At 44.8% G+C, this 21503-nt stretch overlaps 1 protein-coding gene across 3 annotated transcripts in view; it reads right to left on the bottom strand.

Moving 5' to 3' along the window:
• Positions 1-21503, bottom strand: part of LOC121569135 (collagen alpha-1(XVIII) chain) — a 109247-nt gene that overhangs the window by 33652 nt on the left and 54092 nt on the right. For all 3 annotated transcript variants that reach the window (XM_041879799.1, XM_041879800.1, XM_041879798.2), the window contains exons 3-5: positions 10415-10962; positions 3504-3578; positions 1557-1649 (exon numbers count right to left, since the gene is read on the bottom strand). In XM_041879799.1, the coding sequence (XP_041735733.1) occupies positions 1557-1649; positions 3504-3578; positions 10415-10962 (716 nt within the window). The remainder of the gene's footprint in view (positions 1-1556; positions 1650-3503; positions 3579-10414; positions 10963-21503) is intronic.

Raw genomic sequence — 21503 nt, forward strand, 5'->3', positions numbered from 1 at the left:
AGAGAGAGAGCGAGAGAGAGAGAGGTAAGTAACCCTGATAGTGTGAAGCCTAACTAACTAGCCACAACCATGTGGTGCTTCAAAGTGGGGTTACTACTGTCCTTGTACTTAGAAGTATGCTTCCCTGAAGTGTCCTAGAAAATTACCATTGACCTGCACATTGTGTGGTCTCTCCCACTGAACACTTGAACTCATCACATTCTTTCAGATCATATCCAACCCGTGTAGCTCAGTTGTAGCTCAGTTGGTCGAGCATGGCGCTTGCAACGCCAGGGTTGTGGGTTCGTTTCCCACGGGGGGCCAGTATGGAGAAAAAAAATTATGGACTCACTAACTGTAAGTCGCTCTGGATAAGAGCGTCTGCTAAATGACTAAAATGTAAATGTAATGGGAGAGAAAAAGCTAATGGGATATTGGAAGAGAAACTCTGCAAAGCATCAGTGAATGACTAAGCAGTCTGCTTGGTGTCCATGTGAAAGTTCAATGCACTGAAAAGATGATGGAAGGCAGTGTTCAAGGGATAGTTAGACGGCGCCAGTATATTATCTTGTCAACAAAGCATGATCTCCACGACATATAGCATGGGATGTGTCTGTCAACTTTAGATCATTTTTGAGGCATTAAAATGTCCAAGCTAAAGACCAAGACATCTCACTCCAAACGGGCAGAGGGATGCAATAGAGGAGTGGGAGTGAGACAGATAGTAACATGTTTTTGGATGCAGAACTCACTCTGACCTTTTCTAATACACTCTATATCAAACGAGCTAGCTTAATTTCCATCTCTGGGAATAACCAACGTGTTCTTATCTAAATGGCTGTGTTGAGATATGGGGGAGGAGCACAGATGTGTCAGAAAGCAGCTGCATTCAGAAGAGGAAATGTTTTCTTCCCAGACATGGTCCAAGAACATCAGGCCAGATCTGGCTGAACTAACAGCATTTCTCAGATAGAGGACCTGGTGGGAGGAACGGCATATATCCACGTCTCCCACCTAACTGGCCCTATTAGGATTACATTTTTTAATTGGATTGATCCCAGGCCCTTTGATTCTGGATGTACTGTAAAAACACTGTGGAAGTATGGATTTAGAAGGTGTACATTTTGTTGACGTTTGAATTGAAGTATTTCGTAATAATAATAATATAATATGCCATTTAGCAGACGCTTTTATCCAAAGCGACTTACAGTCATGTGCGCATACATTTTTACGTATGGGTGGTCCCGGGGATCGAACCCACTACCCTGGCGGTACAAGCGCCATGCTCTACCAATTGAGCTACAGAGGACCACCGTAAACTATCCTTGTGGGTTTATGAGAGTGTGATAAAAAAAATTCTACATGTTTATATACCATACATGGTTGGGTCTGTGTGTGTGTGTGTGTGTGTGTGTGTGTGTGTGTGTGTGTGTGTGTGTGTGTGTGTGTGTGTGTGTGTGTGTGTGTGTGTGTGTGTGTGTGTGTGTGTGTGTGTGTGTGTGTGTGTGTGTGTGTGTTTGCAAGGCGAGAAGGGTGAGCCAGTGGTCACGGTTGCCGCTGATGTGTCGGTCACTCACCATGGTGTACTCTCTCTCCTCCACTACCTTCTTCACTTCATCCATAGTTTCTGTGTCATCGAAGGAGTCGTCTCCACTCCCATACCCAGATGCCTGAAAGAGCATAACAATTGAATTACTCTAGTAACAACCTTGTCATAACATAACATTTAAGTTATGATATGACTTTGCAATCTCTTTTTTTTTCATATTCAATCGCAAGCAAATTATCTAATGCTTTTCCAAGTAGCAATAACTCAGGCTTATGCATGTGGAAATACTTAAAAACAGAGATAAAACAGAGGGGGGAAAATACAAAGAAATCAACTCAACCAAAACATCTGGTGTTAAGTGCAACACAAGCTAATGAATCATATTATTATTATTTTTTTAGTCATTTAGCAGGCTCTTATCCAGAGCGACTTACAGGAGCATTTAGGGTTAAGTGCCTTGCTTAAGGGCACATCGACAGATTTTTCACCTAGTCGGCCCGGGGATTAGAACCAGCGACCTTTCGGTTACTGGCACAACTCTCTTACCCACTAAGCTACCTGCCACCCCTGCAGACGGCAGACCAGACTCTAACACACCTACAGCACTCGATGTCACGGGAAGTCCAAAAAGATCATCAAGGACAACAACATTTACATTAAAGTCATTTAGCAGACGCTCTTATCCAGAGTGATTACATATTTTTTTTTTTATACTGGCCCCCCGTGGGAATCGAACCCACAACCCTGGCGTTGCAAACGCCATGCTCTATCAACTGAGCTACATCCCTGCCGGCCATTCCCTCCCCTACCCTGGGCCAATTGTGCGCCGCCCATGAGTCTCCCGGTCGCGGCCGGCTGCAACAGAGCCTGGATTCGAACCAGGATCTCTAGTGGCACAGTTAGCACTGCGATGCAGTGCCTTAGACCACTGCGCCACTCAGGAGACAACCACCTGAGCCACTGCCTGTTCACCCCGCTATCATCCAGAAGGCGAGGTGCATCAAAGCTGGGACTGAGAGACTGAAAAACAGCTTCTATCACAAGGCCATCAGACTGTTAAATAGCCTTCACTGGCACATTAGAGGATGCTGCCTATATACATAGACACTTTAATAATGTTTCTATATCTTGCATTACTCATCTCATATGTATATACTGTATTCTATAATATTCTACTGTATCTTAGTCTATGCCGTTCTGACATTGCTCGTCCACATATTTATTTATATATTCTTAATTCCACTGCTTTACTTAGATTTGTGTGTATTGGGTATATCTTGTGAAATTGTTAGATACTACTTGTTAGATATACTGCACTGTCGGAGCTAGAAACACAAGCATTTCGCTACACCCGCAATAACATCTGCTAAACACGTGTATGTGACCAATAACATTTTATTTTATTTTATTTAACACACAGCCCTGTGATGCTCTCTCACAACCACAAGAGGGGGGGATGAGCCCATTCATCATGAGCCTGTCTCAGGTTTAAGGATGGAGTAGGTAGTAGTTCAGCCCATTACCACTGATTCAGGGTCAGATTTTAAATTTTCATCATAGTTTTAGTATTGGGGGTGGAGTCATCTGATCCTAGGACACAGGTTAGAGGCAACTTCTACCTCAAGCTTTGAGGATATCAGTGAACCTTGTAGCTAGCCTAGCCCATGTATAGTACTTTACCAGTGTCTCTGGTGTTAAACACCAATACTGTTCCAATAGCCTTAAATAGCCTCTCATTGCATTCTTTACTTTACTTTACTTTTGAAAATGTTTCATAGGTAATAGTTGTATGGTGGAAACCTACCCAGTCCTACCTATTAGTGCTTATCATACCAGCTGTATTTGGAAAGTTATATATCTTGAAAACATTTTGGGACTATATCAACAATGGACTAATGAACCAAATACCAAAAGATAGTTTTTGGGTGGAATTGTCCTTTAAGGTAGAGTATTGGGATTGAGGGGACACACTCACATAGGGGTCATCCTCTTCACACTGGTCAACTGGGGCTGTGGGGTCCCCCTTCAGAACCAGCTGCTGAATAGAACCCTGTGGGGATAGAGGGAGAGATAGAGGGGGGAGATGGTAAGTCACAATAACACTAGTGTACACACTCACAGTAAATGCATAAACCCTTGTGCCCCTGCACGCACGCACACACACACCCGCACACACACACAGTCTTGTACAGCTAACCTTGTGGGGACACACAATTCAGTCCCATTCAATATCCTATTTTCCCTAACCCCTAACCCTAACCCGTACTCTTACCCTAACCCTAACCTTAACCCAAAAACCTAACCTTAACCTTAACCCTAACCCTAGCTCATAACCCTAACCCTTAACGTTAAATTCTAACCTTAACCCTAAACCCCCTAGAAATAGCATTTGACCTCATGGGGACTAACAAAATGTTCCCAGTTGGTCAACTCTTTGTTCGTTTACTACTCTTGTGGGGACTTCTGGTCCCCACAAGAACAGTTAAACACGTCCACACACACACACACACACACACACACACACACACACACACACACACACACACACACACACACACACACACACACACACACACACACACACACACACACACACACACACACACACACACACACACACACACACACACACACATCAAATGCATGACCACTCTCACTCTCCATCAGTAATACCATTCCACAACGTTTTACTGAAATTGAAATAAGCATTTTAAGTATGGTGAACAGGTGCCTCTAGTCTTACTGGCAAGAACTGTTCAAGACAAGCAACCTTTAAACTGCTATAGCTCTAACAGAACATAGATCCCACTCTAACAATAACAATGAGTGACAGGAGGGTTGCAAATGGACAAAGGCATGCTTGGTTAATCTGTTTATGGGTTCTATCCAGAGGACAAACACCTGTTTTTAATCCATAAGAGAGGAGAGGAGGGGAGACGAGAGGCAGGATCAATCTGGGTAAATCAAATCAAGTCCATCTGTTAATGCTGTAAACAGAGTTTGCAGATAAACAACAAATGTGCCACGCAACAGCGAGCTCTGATTCCATCAAAGTTTAATGAGCTTTTCTGAGATCAATCTTAATTGTCAAGTAGAAAAAAGACATGAGAAGAGTATGGTATAGCACAATCAGGAATTTTGTTGAATTAAACACATTGTGATCAGTATTTATTTATTTTATTTAGTAGACGCTCTTATCCAGAGCGACTTACAGGAGCAATTAGGGTTAAGTGCCTTGCTCAAGGGCACATCGACAGATTTTTCACCTAGTCGGCTCAGGGATTGGAACCAGCAACCTTTCAGTTACTGGCACAACGCTCTTAACCACTAAGCTACCTGCCGCCCCCAGTAAACCTTCCAAATAGGAAACACTACCATCAATCGTGTTCAGCTGCTAAAAGACCCATTCTATACCAATGCAATCCACTACTGATGAAAAAAACAAAAGCCACAAGAACACTTTACATTCTCTGTAGAATACCAATTTTAGCTGTGAGAACGGGCAAGCTTGACCAATACGTCCAACACGAGGCCTAGCCATGTGGTTGTGGATGTATAGGACTTTGGTCTGAGTGAGAATGGACCAACCCTAAACACCAGCCTTTCCCAAACTCGGTGCACGTTTCGTTTTTTGCCCTAACACTACATAGCTGATTCAAATTATCCATACTGATCCGTATCTGTGTGATTGCGTGTGATTGTATATTGTATGTGTTTGCGTGCATTGCTCACTCTGTGTGATACCAGTGCCAAATGGGCGATAATAAAAACATAGCTGCTCTAGAGGCCGAATCCCACCCTGATCTGTAATACTGCTGTAATGCTACTGTAGACTACTGATGTTGCTTTTCACCCCTACGATGACATAACTGAGAAAATAAAAAGAATAGAATAAAACTATACTGTCCAATGTGAATCTGATATTCTTATTGTTGCTGTCTTATGTTAATCCCAACTCCCCAAACACCACACCCACAAATAGTACATAGGAGAGGCTGGAAGTAGGACAGGGTCAGCTGCAGAGTATCGCCCCATAGTGTTGTTTTGATCCATGTCCACTATTGGCTATTTGTTACTAATCTAACAGGATGTGGACATAAACACACAAAAGACAAGGATACAAGGGGAGAGGGAAAGTCAACCAAATAAACATAAACAATAGAACAGTGAAGTAAACAGATTTGACACCATCAAGTAAACACAAATACAGCAGTAAAAGCTGAACAATAAAATGTAACTTGTAAATACACATTATTTTAGAAAAGAGACATTTACAGTAAATGAAAGAAGGCACATATAAAAGCAGCTAGAGGGTATGCTTAGTATGGTAGGAGTATTCAGCCCTGTGACAGAAGGGAGTAGTGTGCTTAGATTTATGAGAATGGGGATGTGGCCAAAGGCACAGAGAGCCATGTCTCAGCCAAGCTGGATTGTCTCTTGGCTGCAGACGGGGAGGAGGGGGAGTGTACCTCTCTCTTCCTCAGACCTGACTGAATCAGCATAAGTAAAGTTATCACATGGCCTGTCTGTAATCTGAGGAGCATTGGCTAGACTGACTAACCTTTTCTGCACACTGTTTGGCAGGATAACAACAAGCTGGCTCCAGCAGAAACAGACTGGCACCCAGCAAGCAGAATGTTTTCCTCACAGCACAAGCCATCATATTGTATAAACAACCATGTCTGTTAGAACCAAGTGACTGTTGCAAAGCCAGCAGACATGAAGGTCTTGTGTTGTGATGATAAGTTAATTAATTAATGGTGCTATCAAGGGGGACATCTAAAACATATCAAATCAAATCAAATTTTATTGGCCACATGCGCCGAATACAACAGGTGCAGACATTACAGTGAAATGCTTACTTACAGCCCTTAACCAACAGTGCATTTATTTTTAATAAAAAAGTAAAATAAAACAACAACAAAAAAGTGTTGAGAAAAAAAGAGCAGAAGTAAAATAAAATAACAGTAGGGAGGCTATATATACAGGGGGGTACCGGTGCAGAGTCAATGTGCGGGGGCACCGGCTAGTTGAGGTAGTTGAAGTAATATGTACATGTGGGTAGAGTTAAAGTGATAATTAACAGAGTAGCAGCAGCGTAAAAAGATGGGGTGGGGGGGGCAGTGCAAATAGTCCGGGTAGCCATGATTAGCTGTTCAGGAGTCTTATGGCTTGGGGGTAGAAGCTGTTGAGAAGTCTTTTGGACCTAGACTTGGCACTCTGGTACCGCTTGCCGTGCGGTAAAAGAGAGAACAGTCTATGACTAGGGTGGCTGGAGTCTTTGACAATTTTGAGGGCCTTCCTCTGACACCGCCTGGTATAGAGGTCCTGGATGGCAGGAAGCTTGGCCCCAGTGATGTACTGGGCCGTACGCACTACCCTCTGTAGTGCCTTGCGGTCGGAGGCCAAGCAGTTGCCATACCAGGCGGTGATGCAACCAGTCAGGATGCTCTCGATGGTGCAGCTGTAGAATTTTTTGAGGATCTGAGGACCCATGCCGAATCTTTTCAGTCTCCTGAGGGGAAATAGGCTTTGTCGTGCCCTCTTCACGACTGTCTTGGTGTGTTTGGACCATGATAGTTTGTTGGTGATGTGGACACCAAGGAACTTGAAGCTCTCAACCTGTTCCACTACAGCCCCGTCGATGAGAATGGGGGCGTGCTCAGTCCTCTTTTTTTTCCTGTAGTCCACAATCATCTCCTTTGTCTTGGTCACGTTGAGGGAGAGGTTGTTATCCTGGCACCACACGGCCAGGTCTCTGACCTCCTCCCTATAGGCTGTCTCATCGTTGTCGGTGATCAGGCCTACCACTGTTGTGTCGTCGGCAAACTTAATGATGGTGTTGGAGTCGTGCCTGGCCATGCAGTCATGGGTGAACAGGGAGTACAGGAGGGGACTGAGCACGCACCCCTGAGGGGCCCCCGTGTTGAGGATCAGTGTGGCAGATGTGTTGTTACCTACCCTTACCACCTGGGGGCGGCCTGTCAGGAAGTCCAGGATCCAGTTGCAGAGGAAGGTGTTTAGTCCCAGGATCCTTAGCTTAGTGATGAGCTTTGAGGGCACTATGGTGTTGAATGCTGAGCTGTAGTCAATGAGTAGCATTCTCACGTAGGTGTTCCTCTTGTCCAGGTGGGAAAGGGCAGTGTGGAGTGCAATAGAGATTGCATCATCTATGGATCTGTTGGGGCGGTATGCAAATTGGAGTGGGTCTAGGGTTTCTGGGATAATGGTGTTGATGTGAGCCATGACCAGCCTTTCAAAGCACTTCATGGCTACAGACGTCAGTGCTACGGGTCGGTAGTCATTTAGGCAGGTTATCTTAGTGTCCTTGGGCACAGGGACTATGGTGGTCTGCTTGAAACATGTTGGTATTACAGACTCAGTCAGGGACATGTTGAAAATGTCAGTGAAGACACTTGCCAGTTGGTCAGCACATGCTCGGAGTACACGTCCTGGTAATCCGTCTGGCCCTGCGGCCTTGTGAATGTTGACCTGCTTAAAAGTCTTACTCACATCGGCTACGGAGAGCGTGATCACATAGTCATCCGGAACAGCTGGTGCTCTCATGCATGCTTCAGTGTTGCTTGCCTCGAAGCGAGCATAAAAGTGGTTTAGCTCGTCTGGTAGGCTTGGGTCACTGGGAAGCTCGCGGCTGTGCTTCCCTTTGTAGTCTGTAATAGTTTTCAAGCCCTGCCACATCCGACGAGCGTCAGAGCCGGTGTAGTACGATTTAATCTTAGTCCTGTATTGACTCTTTGCCTGTTTGATGGTTCGTCGGAGGGCATAGCGGGATTTCTTATAAGCGTCCGGGTTAGAGTCCCGCTCCTTGAAAGCGGAAGCTCTACCCTTTAGCTCAGTGCGGATGTTTCCTGTAATCCATGGCTTCTGGTTGGGGTATGTACGTACGGTCACTGTGGGGATGACATCATCGATGCACTTATTGATGAAGCCAGTGACTGATGTGGTGTACTCCTCAATGCTATCTGAAGAATCCCGGAACATGTTCCAGTCTGTGCTAGCAAAACAGTCCTGTAGCTTAGCATATACTGCTTACGTTAGGGTTACACAAAGTCTCTTAGCAAGATTTTATATTCTGCTTAAATATATTTAAAAATAAAATAAAATAAACATGGGAGTCACTATCAGAACTGGCTGTTACTGAAGACCACTGGTCCCAAACCAGCATGGTTTGTCTACCATGCCTGCCTGGCTGCACGCACGCACACGCACACACACACACGCACGCACGCACGTGCGGCGGAGCCAAGTTCATGGCAGAGCAAGAGAAAGAGAGCGGAGTAAAGAAAGATGAGCAATGAACACAGAGTGATTTATAATTTGATAGGCTCTGATCAGTGAGAAGTCTGTTTTGATCCCGGGTGCTAATTGAGAAGAGATAGGCTGGTGCTGGTTGAAACAAGCAGGTTGGAACAGAAAGAGTTTCCTGCTCCTCTCCCCTAGGTTAACTGTAACTTTAACTGTAACCTTGCTCCAATGAAACTTTATTGAGAGGAAAATAGCTGCTTGGCAAAAGCTTTTTGGTGCACTTTAAAACTGAAGCAGGCAATGATTTATTAGTTCATCCATTCCGTTTAGTACAACATTAAGTAGTGGTACGGTAGTAGCATTTGATTGGTTATTTTATATTTTAGTCATTTAGCAGACGCTCTTATCCAGAGCGACTCACAGTTAGTGAGTGCATACATTATTTTAATATTTTTTTATACTGTCCCCCCGTGGGAATCGAACCCACAACCCTGGCGTTGCAAACACCATGCTCTACCAACTGAGCTACATCCCTGCCAGCCATTCCCTCCCCTACCCTGGACGACGCTGGGCCAATTGTGCGCCGCCCCATGGGTCTCCCGGTAACGGCCGGCTACGACAGACCCTGGATACGAACCAGGATCTCTAGTGGCACAGCTAGCACTGCAATACAGTGCCCTAGTGCATTGTAAGCTGCATTGTAATGCCTAGGCTTTAGGTCAATGGGATAACACAGTCTTGTGGCTCGCAGAAGAGCCGGGTTCGAGTCACAGTCTGACTGAAAACTGGTTAAGCAATGTCAATTTTCTCTACATCTAAACATTTGACAACAAATTCAGAGTTAAGTAAACACTCTCCAGCTAAGTAAACACTGGTTTGTTGCACGATACGGTCATTCCATAATTTATAGCATTTATTGTATATCTTATAAACATCTTAGGTCATTCAGTCCTCTATCCTTTGCTATTTTCATTACGTTGCATCAGGGTTTACAGTCATGTTTTTCATGCCTTAAAAATGGCTGACCATGATGTCAGCAGAAGTGGTGAGCCCAGCTCCTAGTCAAGTTCTCCACACTGACTCACCCTACTGTCTCTTTCCCAGACAACCGACAGTGAAGTCGTTCAAAGCCTATGGAGGCGAGCCATGCTGCCAGCCCTGTGGCGAGCCCTGATGATCAAACCTGATGCCATCAGCTGTCACTCACTATGACCACTTCTGAACACTCCATTTTGGGATTCATTACTGTTGGGTTTGGGGCACACGCTCAATTGAATCATTGTAGCGCTGAGGAAAATCATTATGGAATCAGAACATTTGAATCAGAGTGAGATCTGATTTCATCCTGGAAAGGCTGAGGCCTTGGCTGGCATCAAGTGTGTAGCTACAGTACGTTCCAAAATGCATAATGCGCCACTCTAAATGCTTTGCGCCATGCTTGCATTGCCCAACAGCCACACAGCAACCATGCACATGAGCATGAAAACCAAGCAGAGGACACTTAACACTAACACACTATAGGCCTAATCAATATAAAATAACCCCCCACCCCCCCTCCACACTAACACAAAAAAGTCTTGCAAAAACACCACAAAAACAAAACCCCACCCGTCAACTCACCACAAACCTGTCCAGCCCTGTGCCACCAGCATTGCCCACAAAGATGCCCGAGCTGGCCTCGAAGGTGAGGGGCTCCGGGCTCCTCTGGAAGGCCACACGGTGGTACTCCTCACAGTCCATGTAGAGGCGCACCTCCGCCCCCTGCACAGTCAGCGTGAAGCGGGCCCACCGCCCTGTCAGGTCACCCAGCTTGAAGCTGGCCGCCTCCTGGGTCCTCCCAACACCCGGGTCGGTGTAGTAGAGAACCACCCGCTGAGACCCATCCTCCACAGGGCTCAACGCCACCCCAAGGTGCACCACCCGCTGGTAGGCGTCAGTGATTGCGAAGAGGACCCCACCGCGCTGCGTGGTGGGCTTGGCGGTGACGGTCATGGCAAAGTCGTGGTAGAAGGGGTCGGGGATGAAGGACTTGGTGAGGCGGCCCACGTTGGCGTCGGGCCCGAAGCTGTAGGCCGGGTAGCCCTCGAACCCCGTGATGAAGGAAACCGATGGGGGGAGAGGAACGCCGATCAGCTCGGTCAGGTCTAGCTGGCCCTGGGAGCCCCGCTCTGAAACACAATCAATAAAATACTGTATTAAATCACATGAATATGACACATATAGTGCATGGATAGCACATTAATTCATATAAAGACCTGATGAGTTAGTTACGTGTCTATTCATAATGAATTCATGATTATTAATATTAATACTGATGATGAATTGGTCCGCAAACTGTGCTGCACTGCACTGACTAACCCTGTCCCCTCATATCTCTTTCTGCATTGTGAAGGTGATCTGGCTTGTACTTTTATTTCCAACCATTACCTTCCACTTCAATGGATTACAAATCTGCCACAGTTTCACCTAATTTGCCAAGAGGATGAGAACGTGGAAGCATTACCATACTTCACCCCTTCCATCCCAGTCCCTCTCCCTCTCTCTCAATGATCCCCCCCTCAGCAACTCCCCACAGACACACACATCTCTATACACTCACACACACTCCCCACCACACATGGTCCTCGTTAGGAGGGAGAACCCGTTGAACAATCATCCGTTTTGTGAGACTGTATAGAAGGATAATACCTGTTCATCTGGAAGGCATTAGCGTAGACTAATACACACGCTGGGCCCAGGCTGCTCCTGTAAAATGGGCTTTACACTGCCAGGCTAGCCCACACTGCTAGGCTAACCCACACCAATAGGCTAACCAACACTGTTAGGCTAACCCACACCGCTAGGCTAACCCACACCGTTAGACTAGCTCACACCGATAGGCTAGCCCACACCGCTAGGCTAACCCACACCGCTAGGCTAGCGCTAGCTCCCCATAGAGAGACACAGACAGATAGGCATGCTTTCACAGTCTTTAATGGCCATCACCTCTCAGGCTTATTCAAGCCAGTGTCCCTAGTAAACCTTAACCCTTGAGCTGAGTGCATGTTTTACTGGTGTCATGGAAAAGAGGCCCATGTAGCTCAGTTGGTAGAGCATGGCGCTTGCAACGCCAGGGTCGTGGGTTCGATTCCCATGGGGGGCCAGTATGAAAAATGTATGCACTCACTAACTGTAAGTTGCTCTGGATAAGAGCGTCTGCTAAATTACTTAAATGTAAATGTAAAAAAAGTTCAGATAGTCCTGTCACCTGGAGCTCCTTGCCAACCCAGTGACATCACAACAGATGTTTCTGGACCGAGCCAATGGGGGAGAAGCTGGAGACATCACACAGCACTCTTTGGCAGATGCAGGTTCCCATGATGCAAGACCAACATACTGTACGGAACCAGGTGTGACATCATCATTGGTGGAGTGATAGTGCCCTGGTCTTGATGGGACAAACACCACCTGGACTAAGATTTCACCATCAAAGCAACAAGTATCTCAGACTCACTTCAGGTCACAGATTAATCATTTCAGTGTGCATACAGCATGTCTCAATCTACTGGGCAATACCATGATATAATCACTATGAGTAATTGTAGGCTAATATAAGCATTTTTGGGATAAGGACAAACATTCCTTTGTTGGACAGTGCCAGAATAAAGACCACTAGAATAAATGACCAATTAATTAACACTCCAAATCCCCCTGATTCGTTAGCTAGAGGGTGTTTGTGAGCAGTTTCTGGGCATTGCATAATGAAAGGTTTGGCTGCTAGCGCCGCATGCACATGTTGCTTATTTGCCATATGGGTGTATGGCATCGTGTGTGTGTGTGGGTGTGTGTGTGTGTGTGTGTGTGTGTGGGTGGGTGTGGGTGGGTGTTTTTGTATGCATGTGTGTGTTTATCCATGACTGTTTTCTATCCAACTTGTCATCAGTCGTTCCTTAAGAATCTCTCTCGGGGGTCATTTTCTAAGTGGGTCATTGCGTTTTGAGGAGTGTGTAATGCGGCCTGCACTCAGAGCACTGCATTATTTTGTCAGGGACTAGATTGTTACCATCTGCACATACAGTATAGCCCAGTTATACAGTCTCCGCACTATTTCATTAAGTGCGCATAACGGCTAAATCGTCTCGCTTAGGTTATGCAATTCAAATAAATGATCATATTGAGTCCTGGAGCAACCTCAGACGCTGAGGGAAATGTGCTTTTATAAAGTATCTCCTATGTGACCTTTTGAGTGAGATAGCAGACAGTGTGGATTAAGCACTATGCCAAGCAGTTACCATACCAAGAGGTGATGCAGCCAGTCAAGATGCTCTCAGTGGTGCAGCTGTAGAACATTTTGAGGATCTGAGGGCCCATGACAAATATTTTCAGCCTCCTGAGGTGGAAGAGGCATTGGTGTGCCTTCTTCATGACTGTGTAGGTATGTTAATTCCTTAGTAATGTGGACACCGAGGAACTTGAAGCTCTCGATCCACTCCAGTACAGCCCCATCGATGTCGAAGGGGGCGCGCTCGGACCTCCATTTCCTCTAAGCGAGAATAGAAAGCATTTAGCTCGTCTGGCAGGCTCGTGTCACTGGGCAGCTCGTGGCTGGGTTTCCCTTTGTAATCCATGCTAGTTTGCAAGCCCTGCTATATCCGACGAGCGTCAGAGCTGGCGTAGTAGGTTCGTCGGAGGTCGTAGCGGGATTTCCTATAAGCGTCCGGATTAGTGTTCCGTTCCTTAAAAGCGGCAGCTCTAGCTTTTAGCTCAGTGCGGATGTTGCCTGTAATCAATGGTTTCTGATTGGGATATGTGTCATGAATTCAGCTGAGGCTGCCCCTCCTTGCTCTGGCAGGTTTCGGCGTTCGTCGTCACCGGCTTACTAGCCACTACCGCTCCATTTATCATCACTCCATTTGTCTTGTCTTGTCTTGTCAATCACACACACCTGGTACTCATTCCCTCATTAGTCTGTGTATAAGTGTTCCCTCTGTGAGTGATTGTTCATTGTGAGAGTGAGTAGCTCAGTTGAGCTACTCTTTCCTTGTATGTAGCCAAGGTGGATTTTTCCCTTCTGCTAGTTTCGTTTTGACGCTTGCTGCGCTTTATTCATGTACACTGAATAAACTCTGGATTTCGGTGTTTTACCCCCTGCGCCTGACTCCGTTATTCACACCTCATCACAATATGTAGGTACGTTCACTGTGGGGACGACAACATCGTCGATGCACTTATTAATGAAGCCGGTGACTGATGTGGTAAACTCCTCAATGTTATCGGATGAATCCTGGAACATTTCCAGTCTGTGGTAGCGAAACAGTCCTGTAGTTTAGCATACGCTTCATCGAACCACATCTGTATTGAGCGTGTCACTGGTACTTGCTGTTTAAGATTTTGCTTGTAAGCAGGAATCAGGAGGATAGAGTTATAGTGAGATTTGCCAAAGGAAGGGCGAGGGAGAGCCTTGTATGTGTTTCTGTGTATGGAGTAAAGGTGATCAAAGGTTTTGTCACCTCCAGTTGCACAGGTGACATGCTGGTAAAAATAAGGTAAAACGGATTTCAGTTTCCCTGCATAAAAATCACCGACCACGAGAAGCACCATCTCTGGATGTGCATTTTCTTGTTTTCTTATGGCCCTATACAACTCGTCGAGTGCGGTCTTAGAGCCAGCATCAGTTTGTGGTGATAAATAGACAGCTATGAAAAATATAGATGAAAACTCTCTTGGTAAATAGTATGGTCTGCAGCTCATTATTAGGTATTCTAACTCAGTGTGTGTGTGTGTTTGTGTGTGTGTGTGCCTGCTCATGTGTGTGTGTGAGTGTGTTACAGTAACTTCCTAACCTCTTCCTGTTGAGCCAGGTTTCCCAGTCAGTCAAACCTCCACCACTAATCCCATTACAGTAGTATTATGAGGTTTACTTTGGACAGGCCTACAGGAAACCACAGGCCCCTTTCTATATCAAACAATCACTGGAGAACTTCTGACAGAAACATTCTGACGGAGAATGTAGCATGATACTGTAAAACACTGTTGTGTACAGTTACAGCATGATCATATAACCTGACTTCAACCCTCAGACCTTCAGACTAAAGACAGTTGACAAACTGATAAGTTGCTGACAATGCAATGGCGTGGAGGGTGTGTCTGTGTCTGTGTGTGTGTGTGTCTTTGTGTGTGTGTGTGTGTGTGCATGTGCGTGTGTGTGTGTCATCATCAAAGTCTACTCCCTTTTGCCCCTCTAAACCCAACTCCAGCCCCACCATGCCTCTCTCCTCCGGACATGGACATGAGTCACAGTTACAAGCTGGCCACAGAGGAAGCTAACCACAACATTTGTTCACCCAACGGGCTGTAGCTAGCAAATAAAGGAATGCAAAACAATAACCCCTTGAATACTAGACTACTAGACTGTTTAAAAGTCTGAAGCCTTTCTCCCGGGACTGATTTAGAAAGTTCAGGCCTCAAAAGGGCATTATTTAAAATGCCCCATGGTCTTAGATGTGCTAGTGCTTTTGAGAACTCCTCAGACTATTGGTGCAAGCCATACATGGAGGTGAATGAAACCTGTTTGTGAAATGAAACAACCAGCCATGGTCTTTAAAACGTTTCTGTGAGGAGTAGAGATTCACTGTGTTGAATGAAGTGAAAACATTTAAGGTCATTTTGAAGACATAGTAGTATACAGTATTAAGAGTATTAGCAGCTATCAACAAACATTCAGCACAAAACTGAATTACATCTTTACAATAGATAGAGAGAGAAAAAGTCCTTTGTCATGGTTATATGACTACTGATTTCTTCTTGCATATCTCACTCTTTCACAGTCACATAATGCAAATGATGTCTATGGAAGATTTGTGTGAACGTTTGAGTGACGTAAGCAGAGCTCTAGTTACACCCTTAGAAAAAAGGGTTCCAAAAGGGTTCTTTGGCTCTCCGCATAGGAGAACCCTTTTTGGTTCCAGGTAAAACCATTTTGGGTTCCAGGTAGAACCCTTTCCACTGAGGGTTCTACATGGAACCCAAAATGGTTCTAATTGGATCCAAAAGGGTTCTACCTGGATCTAACAAGGGTTCTTCAAAATGTTATCCTATGGGGACAGCCAAAGAACCCTTTAAGGTTCTATATAGCACTTCATGAGTCAGATATATAGCTAGCTGTTTCCTGCTATCTCTCTTCAATAATGGAGTGCCAAGTACAGAATGGAAAGAATTCAGAAAGGAATGAATCTTTCTTGAGCGTCTTTGTGTGTGTGTGTGTGTGTTTGTGTGTGTGTGTGTGTCTCAAATCAAATCAAATCAAATGTTATTTGTCACTTGCGCCGAATACAACAGGTGTAGACCTTACAGTGAAATGCTTACTTACAAGCCCTTAACCAACAATGCAGTTTTAAGAAAGAATACCAAAAAAAAAATCACAAAAAAATATACTATATGAAATAAAAGTAACAAATAATGAAAGAGCAGCAGTAAAAATAACAATAGCGACGCTATATACAGGGGGTACTGGTACCTAGTCAATGTGCGGGGGCACCGGTTAGTCGAGGTAATTTAGGTAATATGTACATGTAGGTAGAGTTATTAAAGTGACTATGCATAGATAACAAACAGAGAGTAGCAGCAGCGTAAAAGGGAGGGGGCAATGAAAATTGTCTGGGTAGATGTTCAGGAGTCTTATGGCTTGGGGGTAGAAGCTGTTTAGAAGCCTCTTGGACCTAGACTTGGCGCTCCAGTACTGCTTGCCGTGTGGTAGCAGAGAGAACAGTCTATGACTAGGGTGGCTGGAGCCTTTGACAATTTTTAGGGCTGTGTGTATGTGGTGTGTGTGTGTGTGTGTGTGTGTGTGTGTGTGTTTGTATTTACTTGTGTTGGACTTGTGTTGAGTGTGTGCTCTTGTACCATAATGTGCATATCATTGCAGCCCTAGCTGACGCCATCTGCAGACAAATGCTGCATAGGGGGAAGACTACAGACAGAGAGAGGCCCAGCAGACAGAGAGGTCGAGGGGTAATACAGCAGTGGTGAGAGACAGGCTCTGGACAGGTTAAGTGGAGCTAGAGCAGGCCAGGGGTTTACAGTCATTACGCTGCCATGCGCCTCCATTAAGCCTGGAACTGCCAGGTGGAGAGAGAGGGAGTTGGCCATCTTTAATCAAACTTTGGTATTTGGAATTTTATTAGGATCCCCATTAGCTGTTGCAATAGCAGCAGCTACTCTTTCTGGGGTCCACACAAAACATGAAACATGACATAATACAGAACATTAATAGACAAGAACAGCTCAAGGACAGAACTAGATACTTTAAAGGGATAGTGAGAGATTTTGGCAATTTAGCCCTTTTTCTACGTACCCAGAGTCAGATGAACTATTGAATACCATTTGTATGTCTCTGTGTGCAGTTTGAAGGAAGTTGCTAACTAGCGTTAGTGCAATTTTCAACTAGCGTTAGCGCAATGACTGGAAGTCTAACACTAGTTAGCAATGGCTTGCAAAACTACCTTTCACTTCCTTCAAACTGCACACAGAGACATAAAATTGGTTACAAATGAGTTAATCTGACTCTGGGTAAATGCCAAAATCTTGCACTATCCATTTACTCCCAGTCTGATGTGAGATTCTTGGTAGGGTTATAGGTAGGGCCAGATGGAATCTGTGATGGCCTTATATGAGTAAGCCTCCAGTAATTAATTGAAATAAAAAGGATACCAATGGAATAACTCACATCACAAAACACACAACACACACATATATGTATTACCACAATGCTGTCATTGGTCACAAAGGCTAGAATTCAACAAAGCCACTCAGTCTAAACCTCATTGTACTGTATCCTCTGTGACATTGGGAATGGGCTACACCACACGTTACAGTAATGCTTCTCTCTAGGGATTTTGTCACGCTTTAACGACATTAGCCTTAGTCTGTGACGGGACTTGCTTTGTGTTCACTTTGAAAAGAGCACCATTTACTTAGAAGTCATTCATGAGATCAAAAAGCTCGTCGCCATTGACTTCAGCGTCCTTCGTTTTGAGTGACAGCCCGGTTTAGGGGGTGATGTTCGCCATGCATGGTTTGAAAAACAGGAAAAAGGAGCTAGCTGACTAAGTAAACGTTAGCGTTGTGTATTCAGCTGAGAGAGGACACGTGGTCAGGTGAGCGATGGCCTCCTGTAAGCACAAAGGCCTGTCTGTTAGAGGCAGGCTTAGAGGTGAGTCAACACCCAGCAAAGCTCCTAGCACCCTAGCCTTGATCAAAGGCTTTCACCACTTAAGTGGGAATGAATGGGGAACGTTTATAAGGGCTCCGACGCCGAGCAACTGCATTCTACTACTGTCACAGGAGGAGATAGATGACTTGGATTTGAGATAGCTCTACTATTAGGTGCACTGAGTCACACACGCACACACACACACAGCATTCAGTCAGTACCTACTGTGTACATTATGTGAGGGCAAGGGTGAGAGCCACTAATTGGTCTTTGGCCAATGATTTGGTAAAGGATCAGAATTGGTTGCCTGTGTAAACACAGATAGAGAACTGGAGGTCAGCCAATGAACAGCTGTAAAAACAGGCTTCCAGCTCCATCATGTGGTCCCATCCAGATCAGTCATATCTAGGGTTGCAAAATTCCAGTAACTTTCCCAACATTTCTAGATTTTTCAGAAATCCTGGTTGGAAGACTTCTGGAGTTACGAGGTAATAAGCAGGAAATTATAACCTGGACATTTTGGAAAAGTTTACATTTTGCAACCCTAGTCATATCAGAACAGTCAAATCTGTTGTGGTTGACTTAGAAACTAGTTGATAGCTAGATCTTACAGTGAGTGTTACAGCATGAAGTCAAGCAAAATGCAACGACACCAGGAAACAAAACACCAGGAGACTATTGGTGATGGTCAGGATTTTTTTGAGAGAAAGAAGCAGTTGGCACTATCAAAAAGGTCCACAGACATCAGAAAAGCATTTGAAAGAGCAGGCAGTGATTTACATAGAGCCACGGAGGCGTCATTTGAGTGTTCGCTATTAATTGCCAAGGTTAAAAAGCTGCACAATATTGGAGAGCAACTAATCAAACCCGCCTGCCTGAAAATTGTAGAGAGGCTGTGTGGCCCACAGGTGGTGGATAAAGTGAGAACCGTCCCACTCTTTGACAACACTGTCAAAGACAGAATTGATCAAATGGCTGGAGATTGTCAAAACCAGATGCACAAGAAGCTTAGGAATGTTCCCTTTGCCATTCAGTTGGATGAAACAACAACAGTGTCAGACGAATCCATGCTCATCGTTTATGTGCAATATATTGACGGTGATGACTTGAAACAAGACATTCTTATGTCTACCAATCTAGCCACAACAACAACAGGCCAAGATATTTTTATAGCTATGGACTCATATCTCTCGTCCAACAATCTGCCCTACGAGAATATTATTGCATGCTGCACTGATGGGGCTGCAGCGTTGATGGGCAAAAACAAGGGATTTAACAGCCGATTGAAGGAAAAAGCCCAGGGGTGCGCAATTTTCCACTGCATGCTACATCGCCAAGCATTGGCCAGTAAAACACTTTCGGAAGACCTTAGTAACACCCTGGCAACTGTTGTTAAAGTTGTAAACTTTATTAAGGCTCGCCCTACTAACAAAAGACTGTTTGCCCAGCTGTGTGAGGATGAAGCGCATCAAACACTGCTGTTACACACAGAGGTACGCTGGTTGTCACGTGGACAAGTGCTTGTGCGTTTTATGTAACTGCAGGAAAAAATAAAGGAATTCTTGCAAGATCACAATCGACCACTGTGCGAACAGCTGACTAATGCGTTTTGGATCAAAACGGCATACCTAGCGAATACATTCACTCTCTACAATGAGACAAACAAGCGGATGCAGGGTCCTGAATCAAACGTCATGCAGTGCAAAGACTCTCAACGCTTTTGTGCGGAAACTGGAGTACAGAGTTGGAAAAAGACTGGCCAAACACGCAGCTACAAGGGTTATTCTACCATTCAATAATAATAATATAATAATAATATAAATAATAATAATAATAATAATATAATAATAATAATAATAATAATATAATTATTATTCTACCATTCAGCAATACGTACCTGTCTGAGACGGCCTTCAGCGCGCTTGTAACAATAAAAACAAAAGGCCGTAACAGGCTCCATGTCCACCAGGACTTTAGGCTGGCTGTCACTAGCATCACACCTGACATCCCATCCCTGGTCAGAGGTATGCAAGCCCAAGGTGGCCATTAGTTTTTTAAGGAAGGAACAAGTTATTGATTGTAACATACTGTTTGTAATTGTTACTTATTTTTATTTTTTATAACACATACATTATAGTGTGTCAAAACCAATGTTCACATGATGTGCATGTGTGTATGCAACAAACGGCCCCGTTGCAGTTAATTGGTCTTAGGGAGATCTAGGACAGAGCTATATAGGATTGGTCTGAGGGAGATCTAGGACAGAGCTATATAGGATTGGTCTGAGGGAGATCTAGGACAGAGCTATATAGGATTGGTCTGAGGGAGATCTAGGACAGAGCTATATAGGATTGGTCTGAGGGAGATCTAGGACAGAGCTATATAGGATTGGTCTGAGGGAGATCTAGGACAGAGCTATATAGGATTGGTCTGAGGGAGATCTAGGACAGAGCTATATAGGATTGGTCTGAGGGAGATCTAGGACAGAGCTATATAGGATTGGTCTGAGGGAGATCTAGGACAGAGCTATATAGGATTGGTCTGAGGGAGATCTAGGACAGAGCTATATAGGATTGGTCTGAGGGAGATCTAGGACAGAGCTATATAGGATTGGTCTGAGGGAGATCTAGGACAGAGCTATATAGGATTGGTCTGAGGGAGATCTAGGACAGAGCTATATAGGATTGGTCTGAGGGAGATCTAGGACAGAGCTATATAGGATTGGTCTGAGGGAGATCTAGGACAGAGCTATATAGGATTGGTCTGAGGGAGATCTAGGACAGAGCTATATAGGATTGGTCTGAGGGAGATCTAGGACAGAGCTATATAGGATTGGTCTGAGGGAGATCTAGGACAGAGCTATATAGGATTGGTCTGAGGGAGATCTAGGACAGAGCTATATAGGATTGGTCTGAGGGAGATCTAGGACAGAGCTATATAGGATTGGTCTGAGGGAGATCTAGGACAGAGCTATATAGGATTGGTCTGAGGGAGATCTAGGACAGAGCTATATAGGATTGGTCTGAGGGAGATCTAGGACAGAGCTATATAGGATTGGTCTGAGGGAGATCTAGGACAGAGCATATAGGATTGGTCTGAGGGAGATCTAGGACAGAGCTATATAGGATTGGTCTGAGGGAGATCTAGGACAGAGCTATATAGGATTGGTCTGAGGGAGATCTAGGACAGAGCTATATAGGATTGGTCTGAGGGAGATCTAGGACAGAGCTATATAGGATTGGTCTGAGGGAGATCTAGGACAGAGCTATATAGGATTGGTCTGAGGGAGATCTAGGACAGAGCTATATAGGATTGGTCTGAGGGAGATCTAGGACAGAGCTATATAGGATTGGTCTGAGGGAGATCTAGGACAGAGCTATATAGGATTGGTCTGAGGGAGATCTAGGACAGAGCTATATAGGATTGGTCTGAGGGAGATCTAGGACAGAGCTATATAGGATTGGTCTGAGGGAGATCTAGGACAGAGCTATATAGGATTGGTCTGAGGGAGATCTAGGA

The sequence above is a fragment of the Coregonus clupeaformis genome, chromosome 7, assembly GCF_020615455.1.
Source record: "Coregonus clupeaformis isolate EN_2021a chromosome 7, ASM2061545v1, whole genome shotgun sequence".
Classification (NCBI taxonomy): domain Eukaryota; kingdom Metazoa; phylum Chordata; class Actinopteri; order Salmoniformes; family Salmonidae; genus Coregonus; species Coregonus clupeaformis.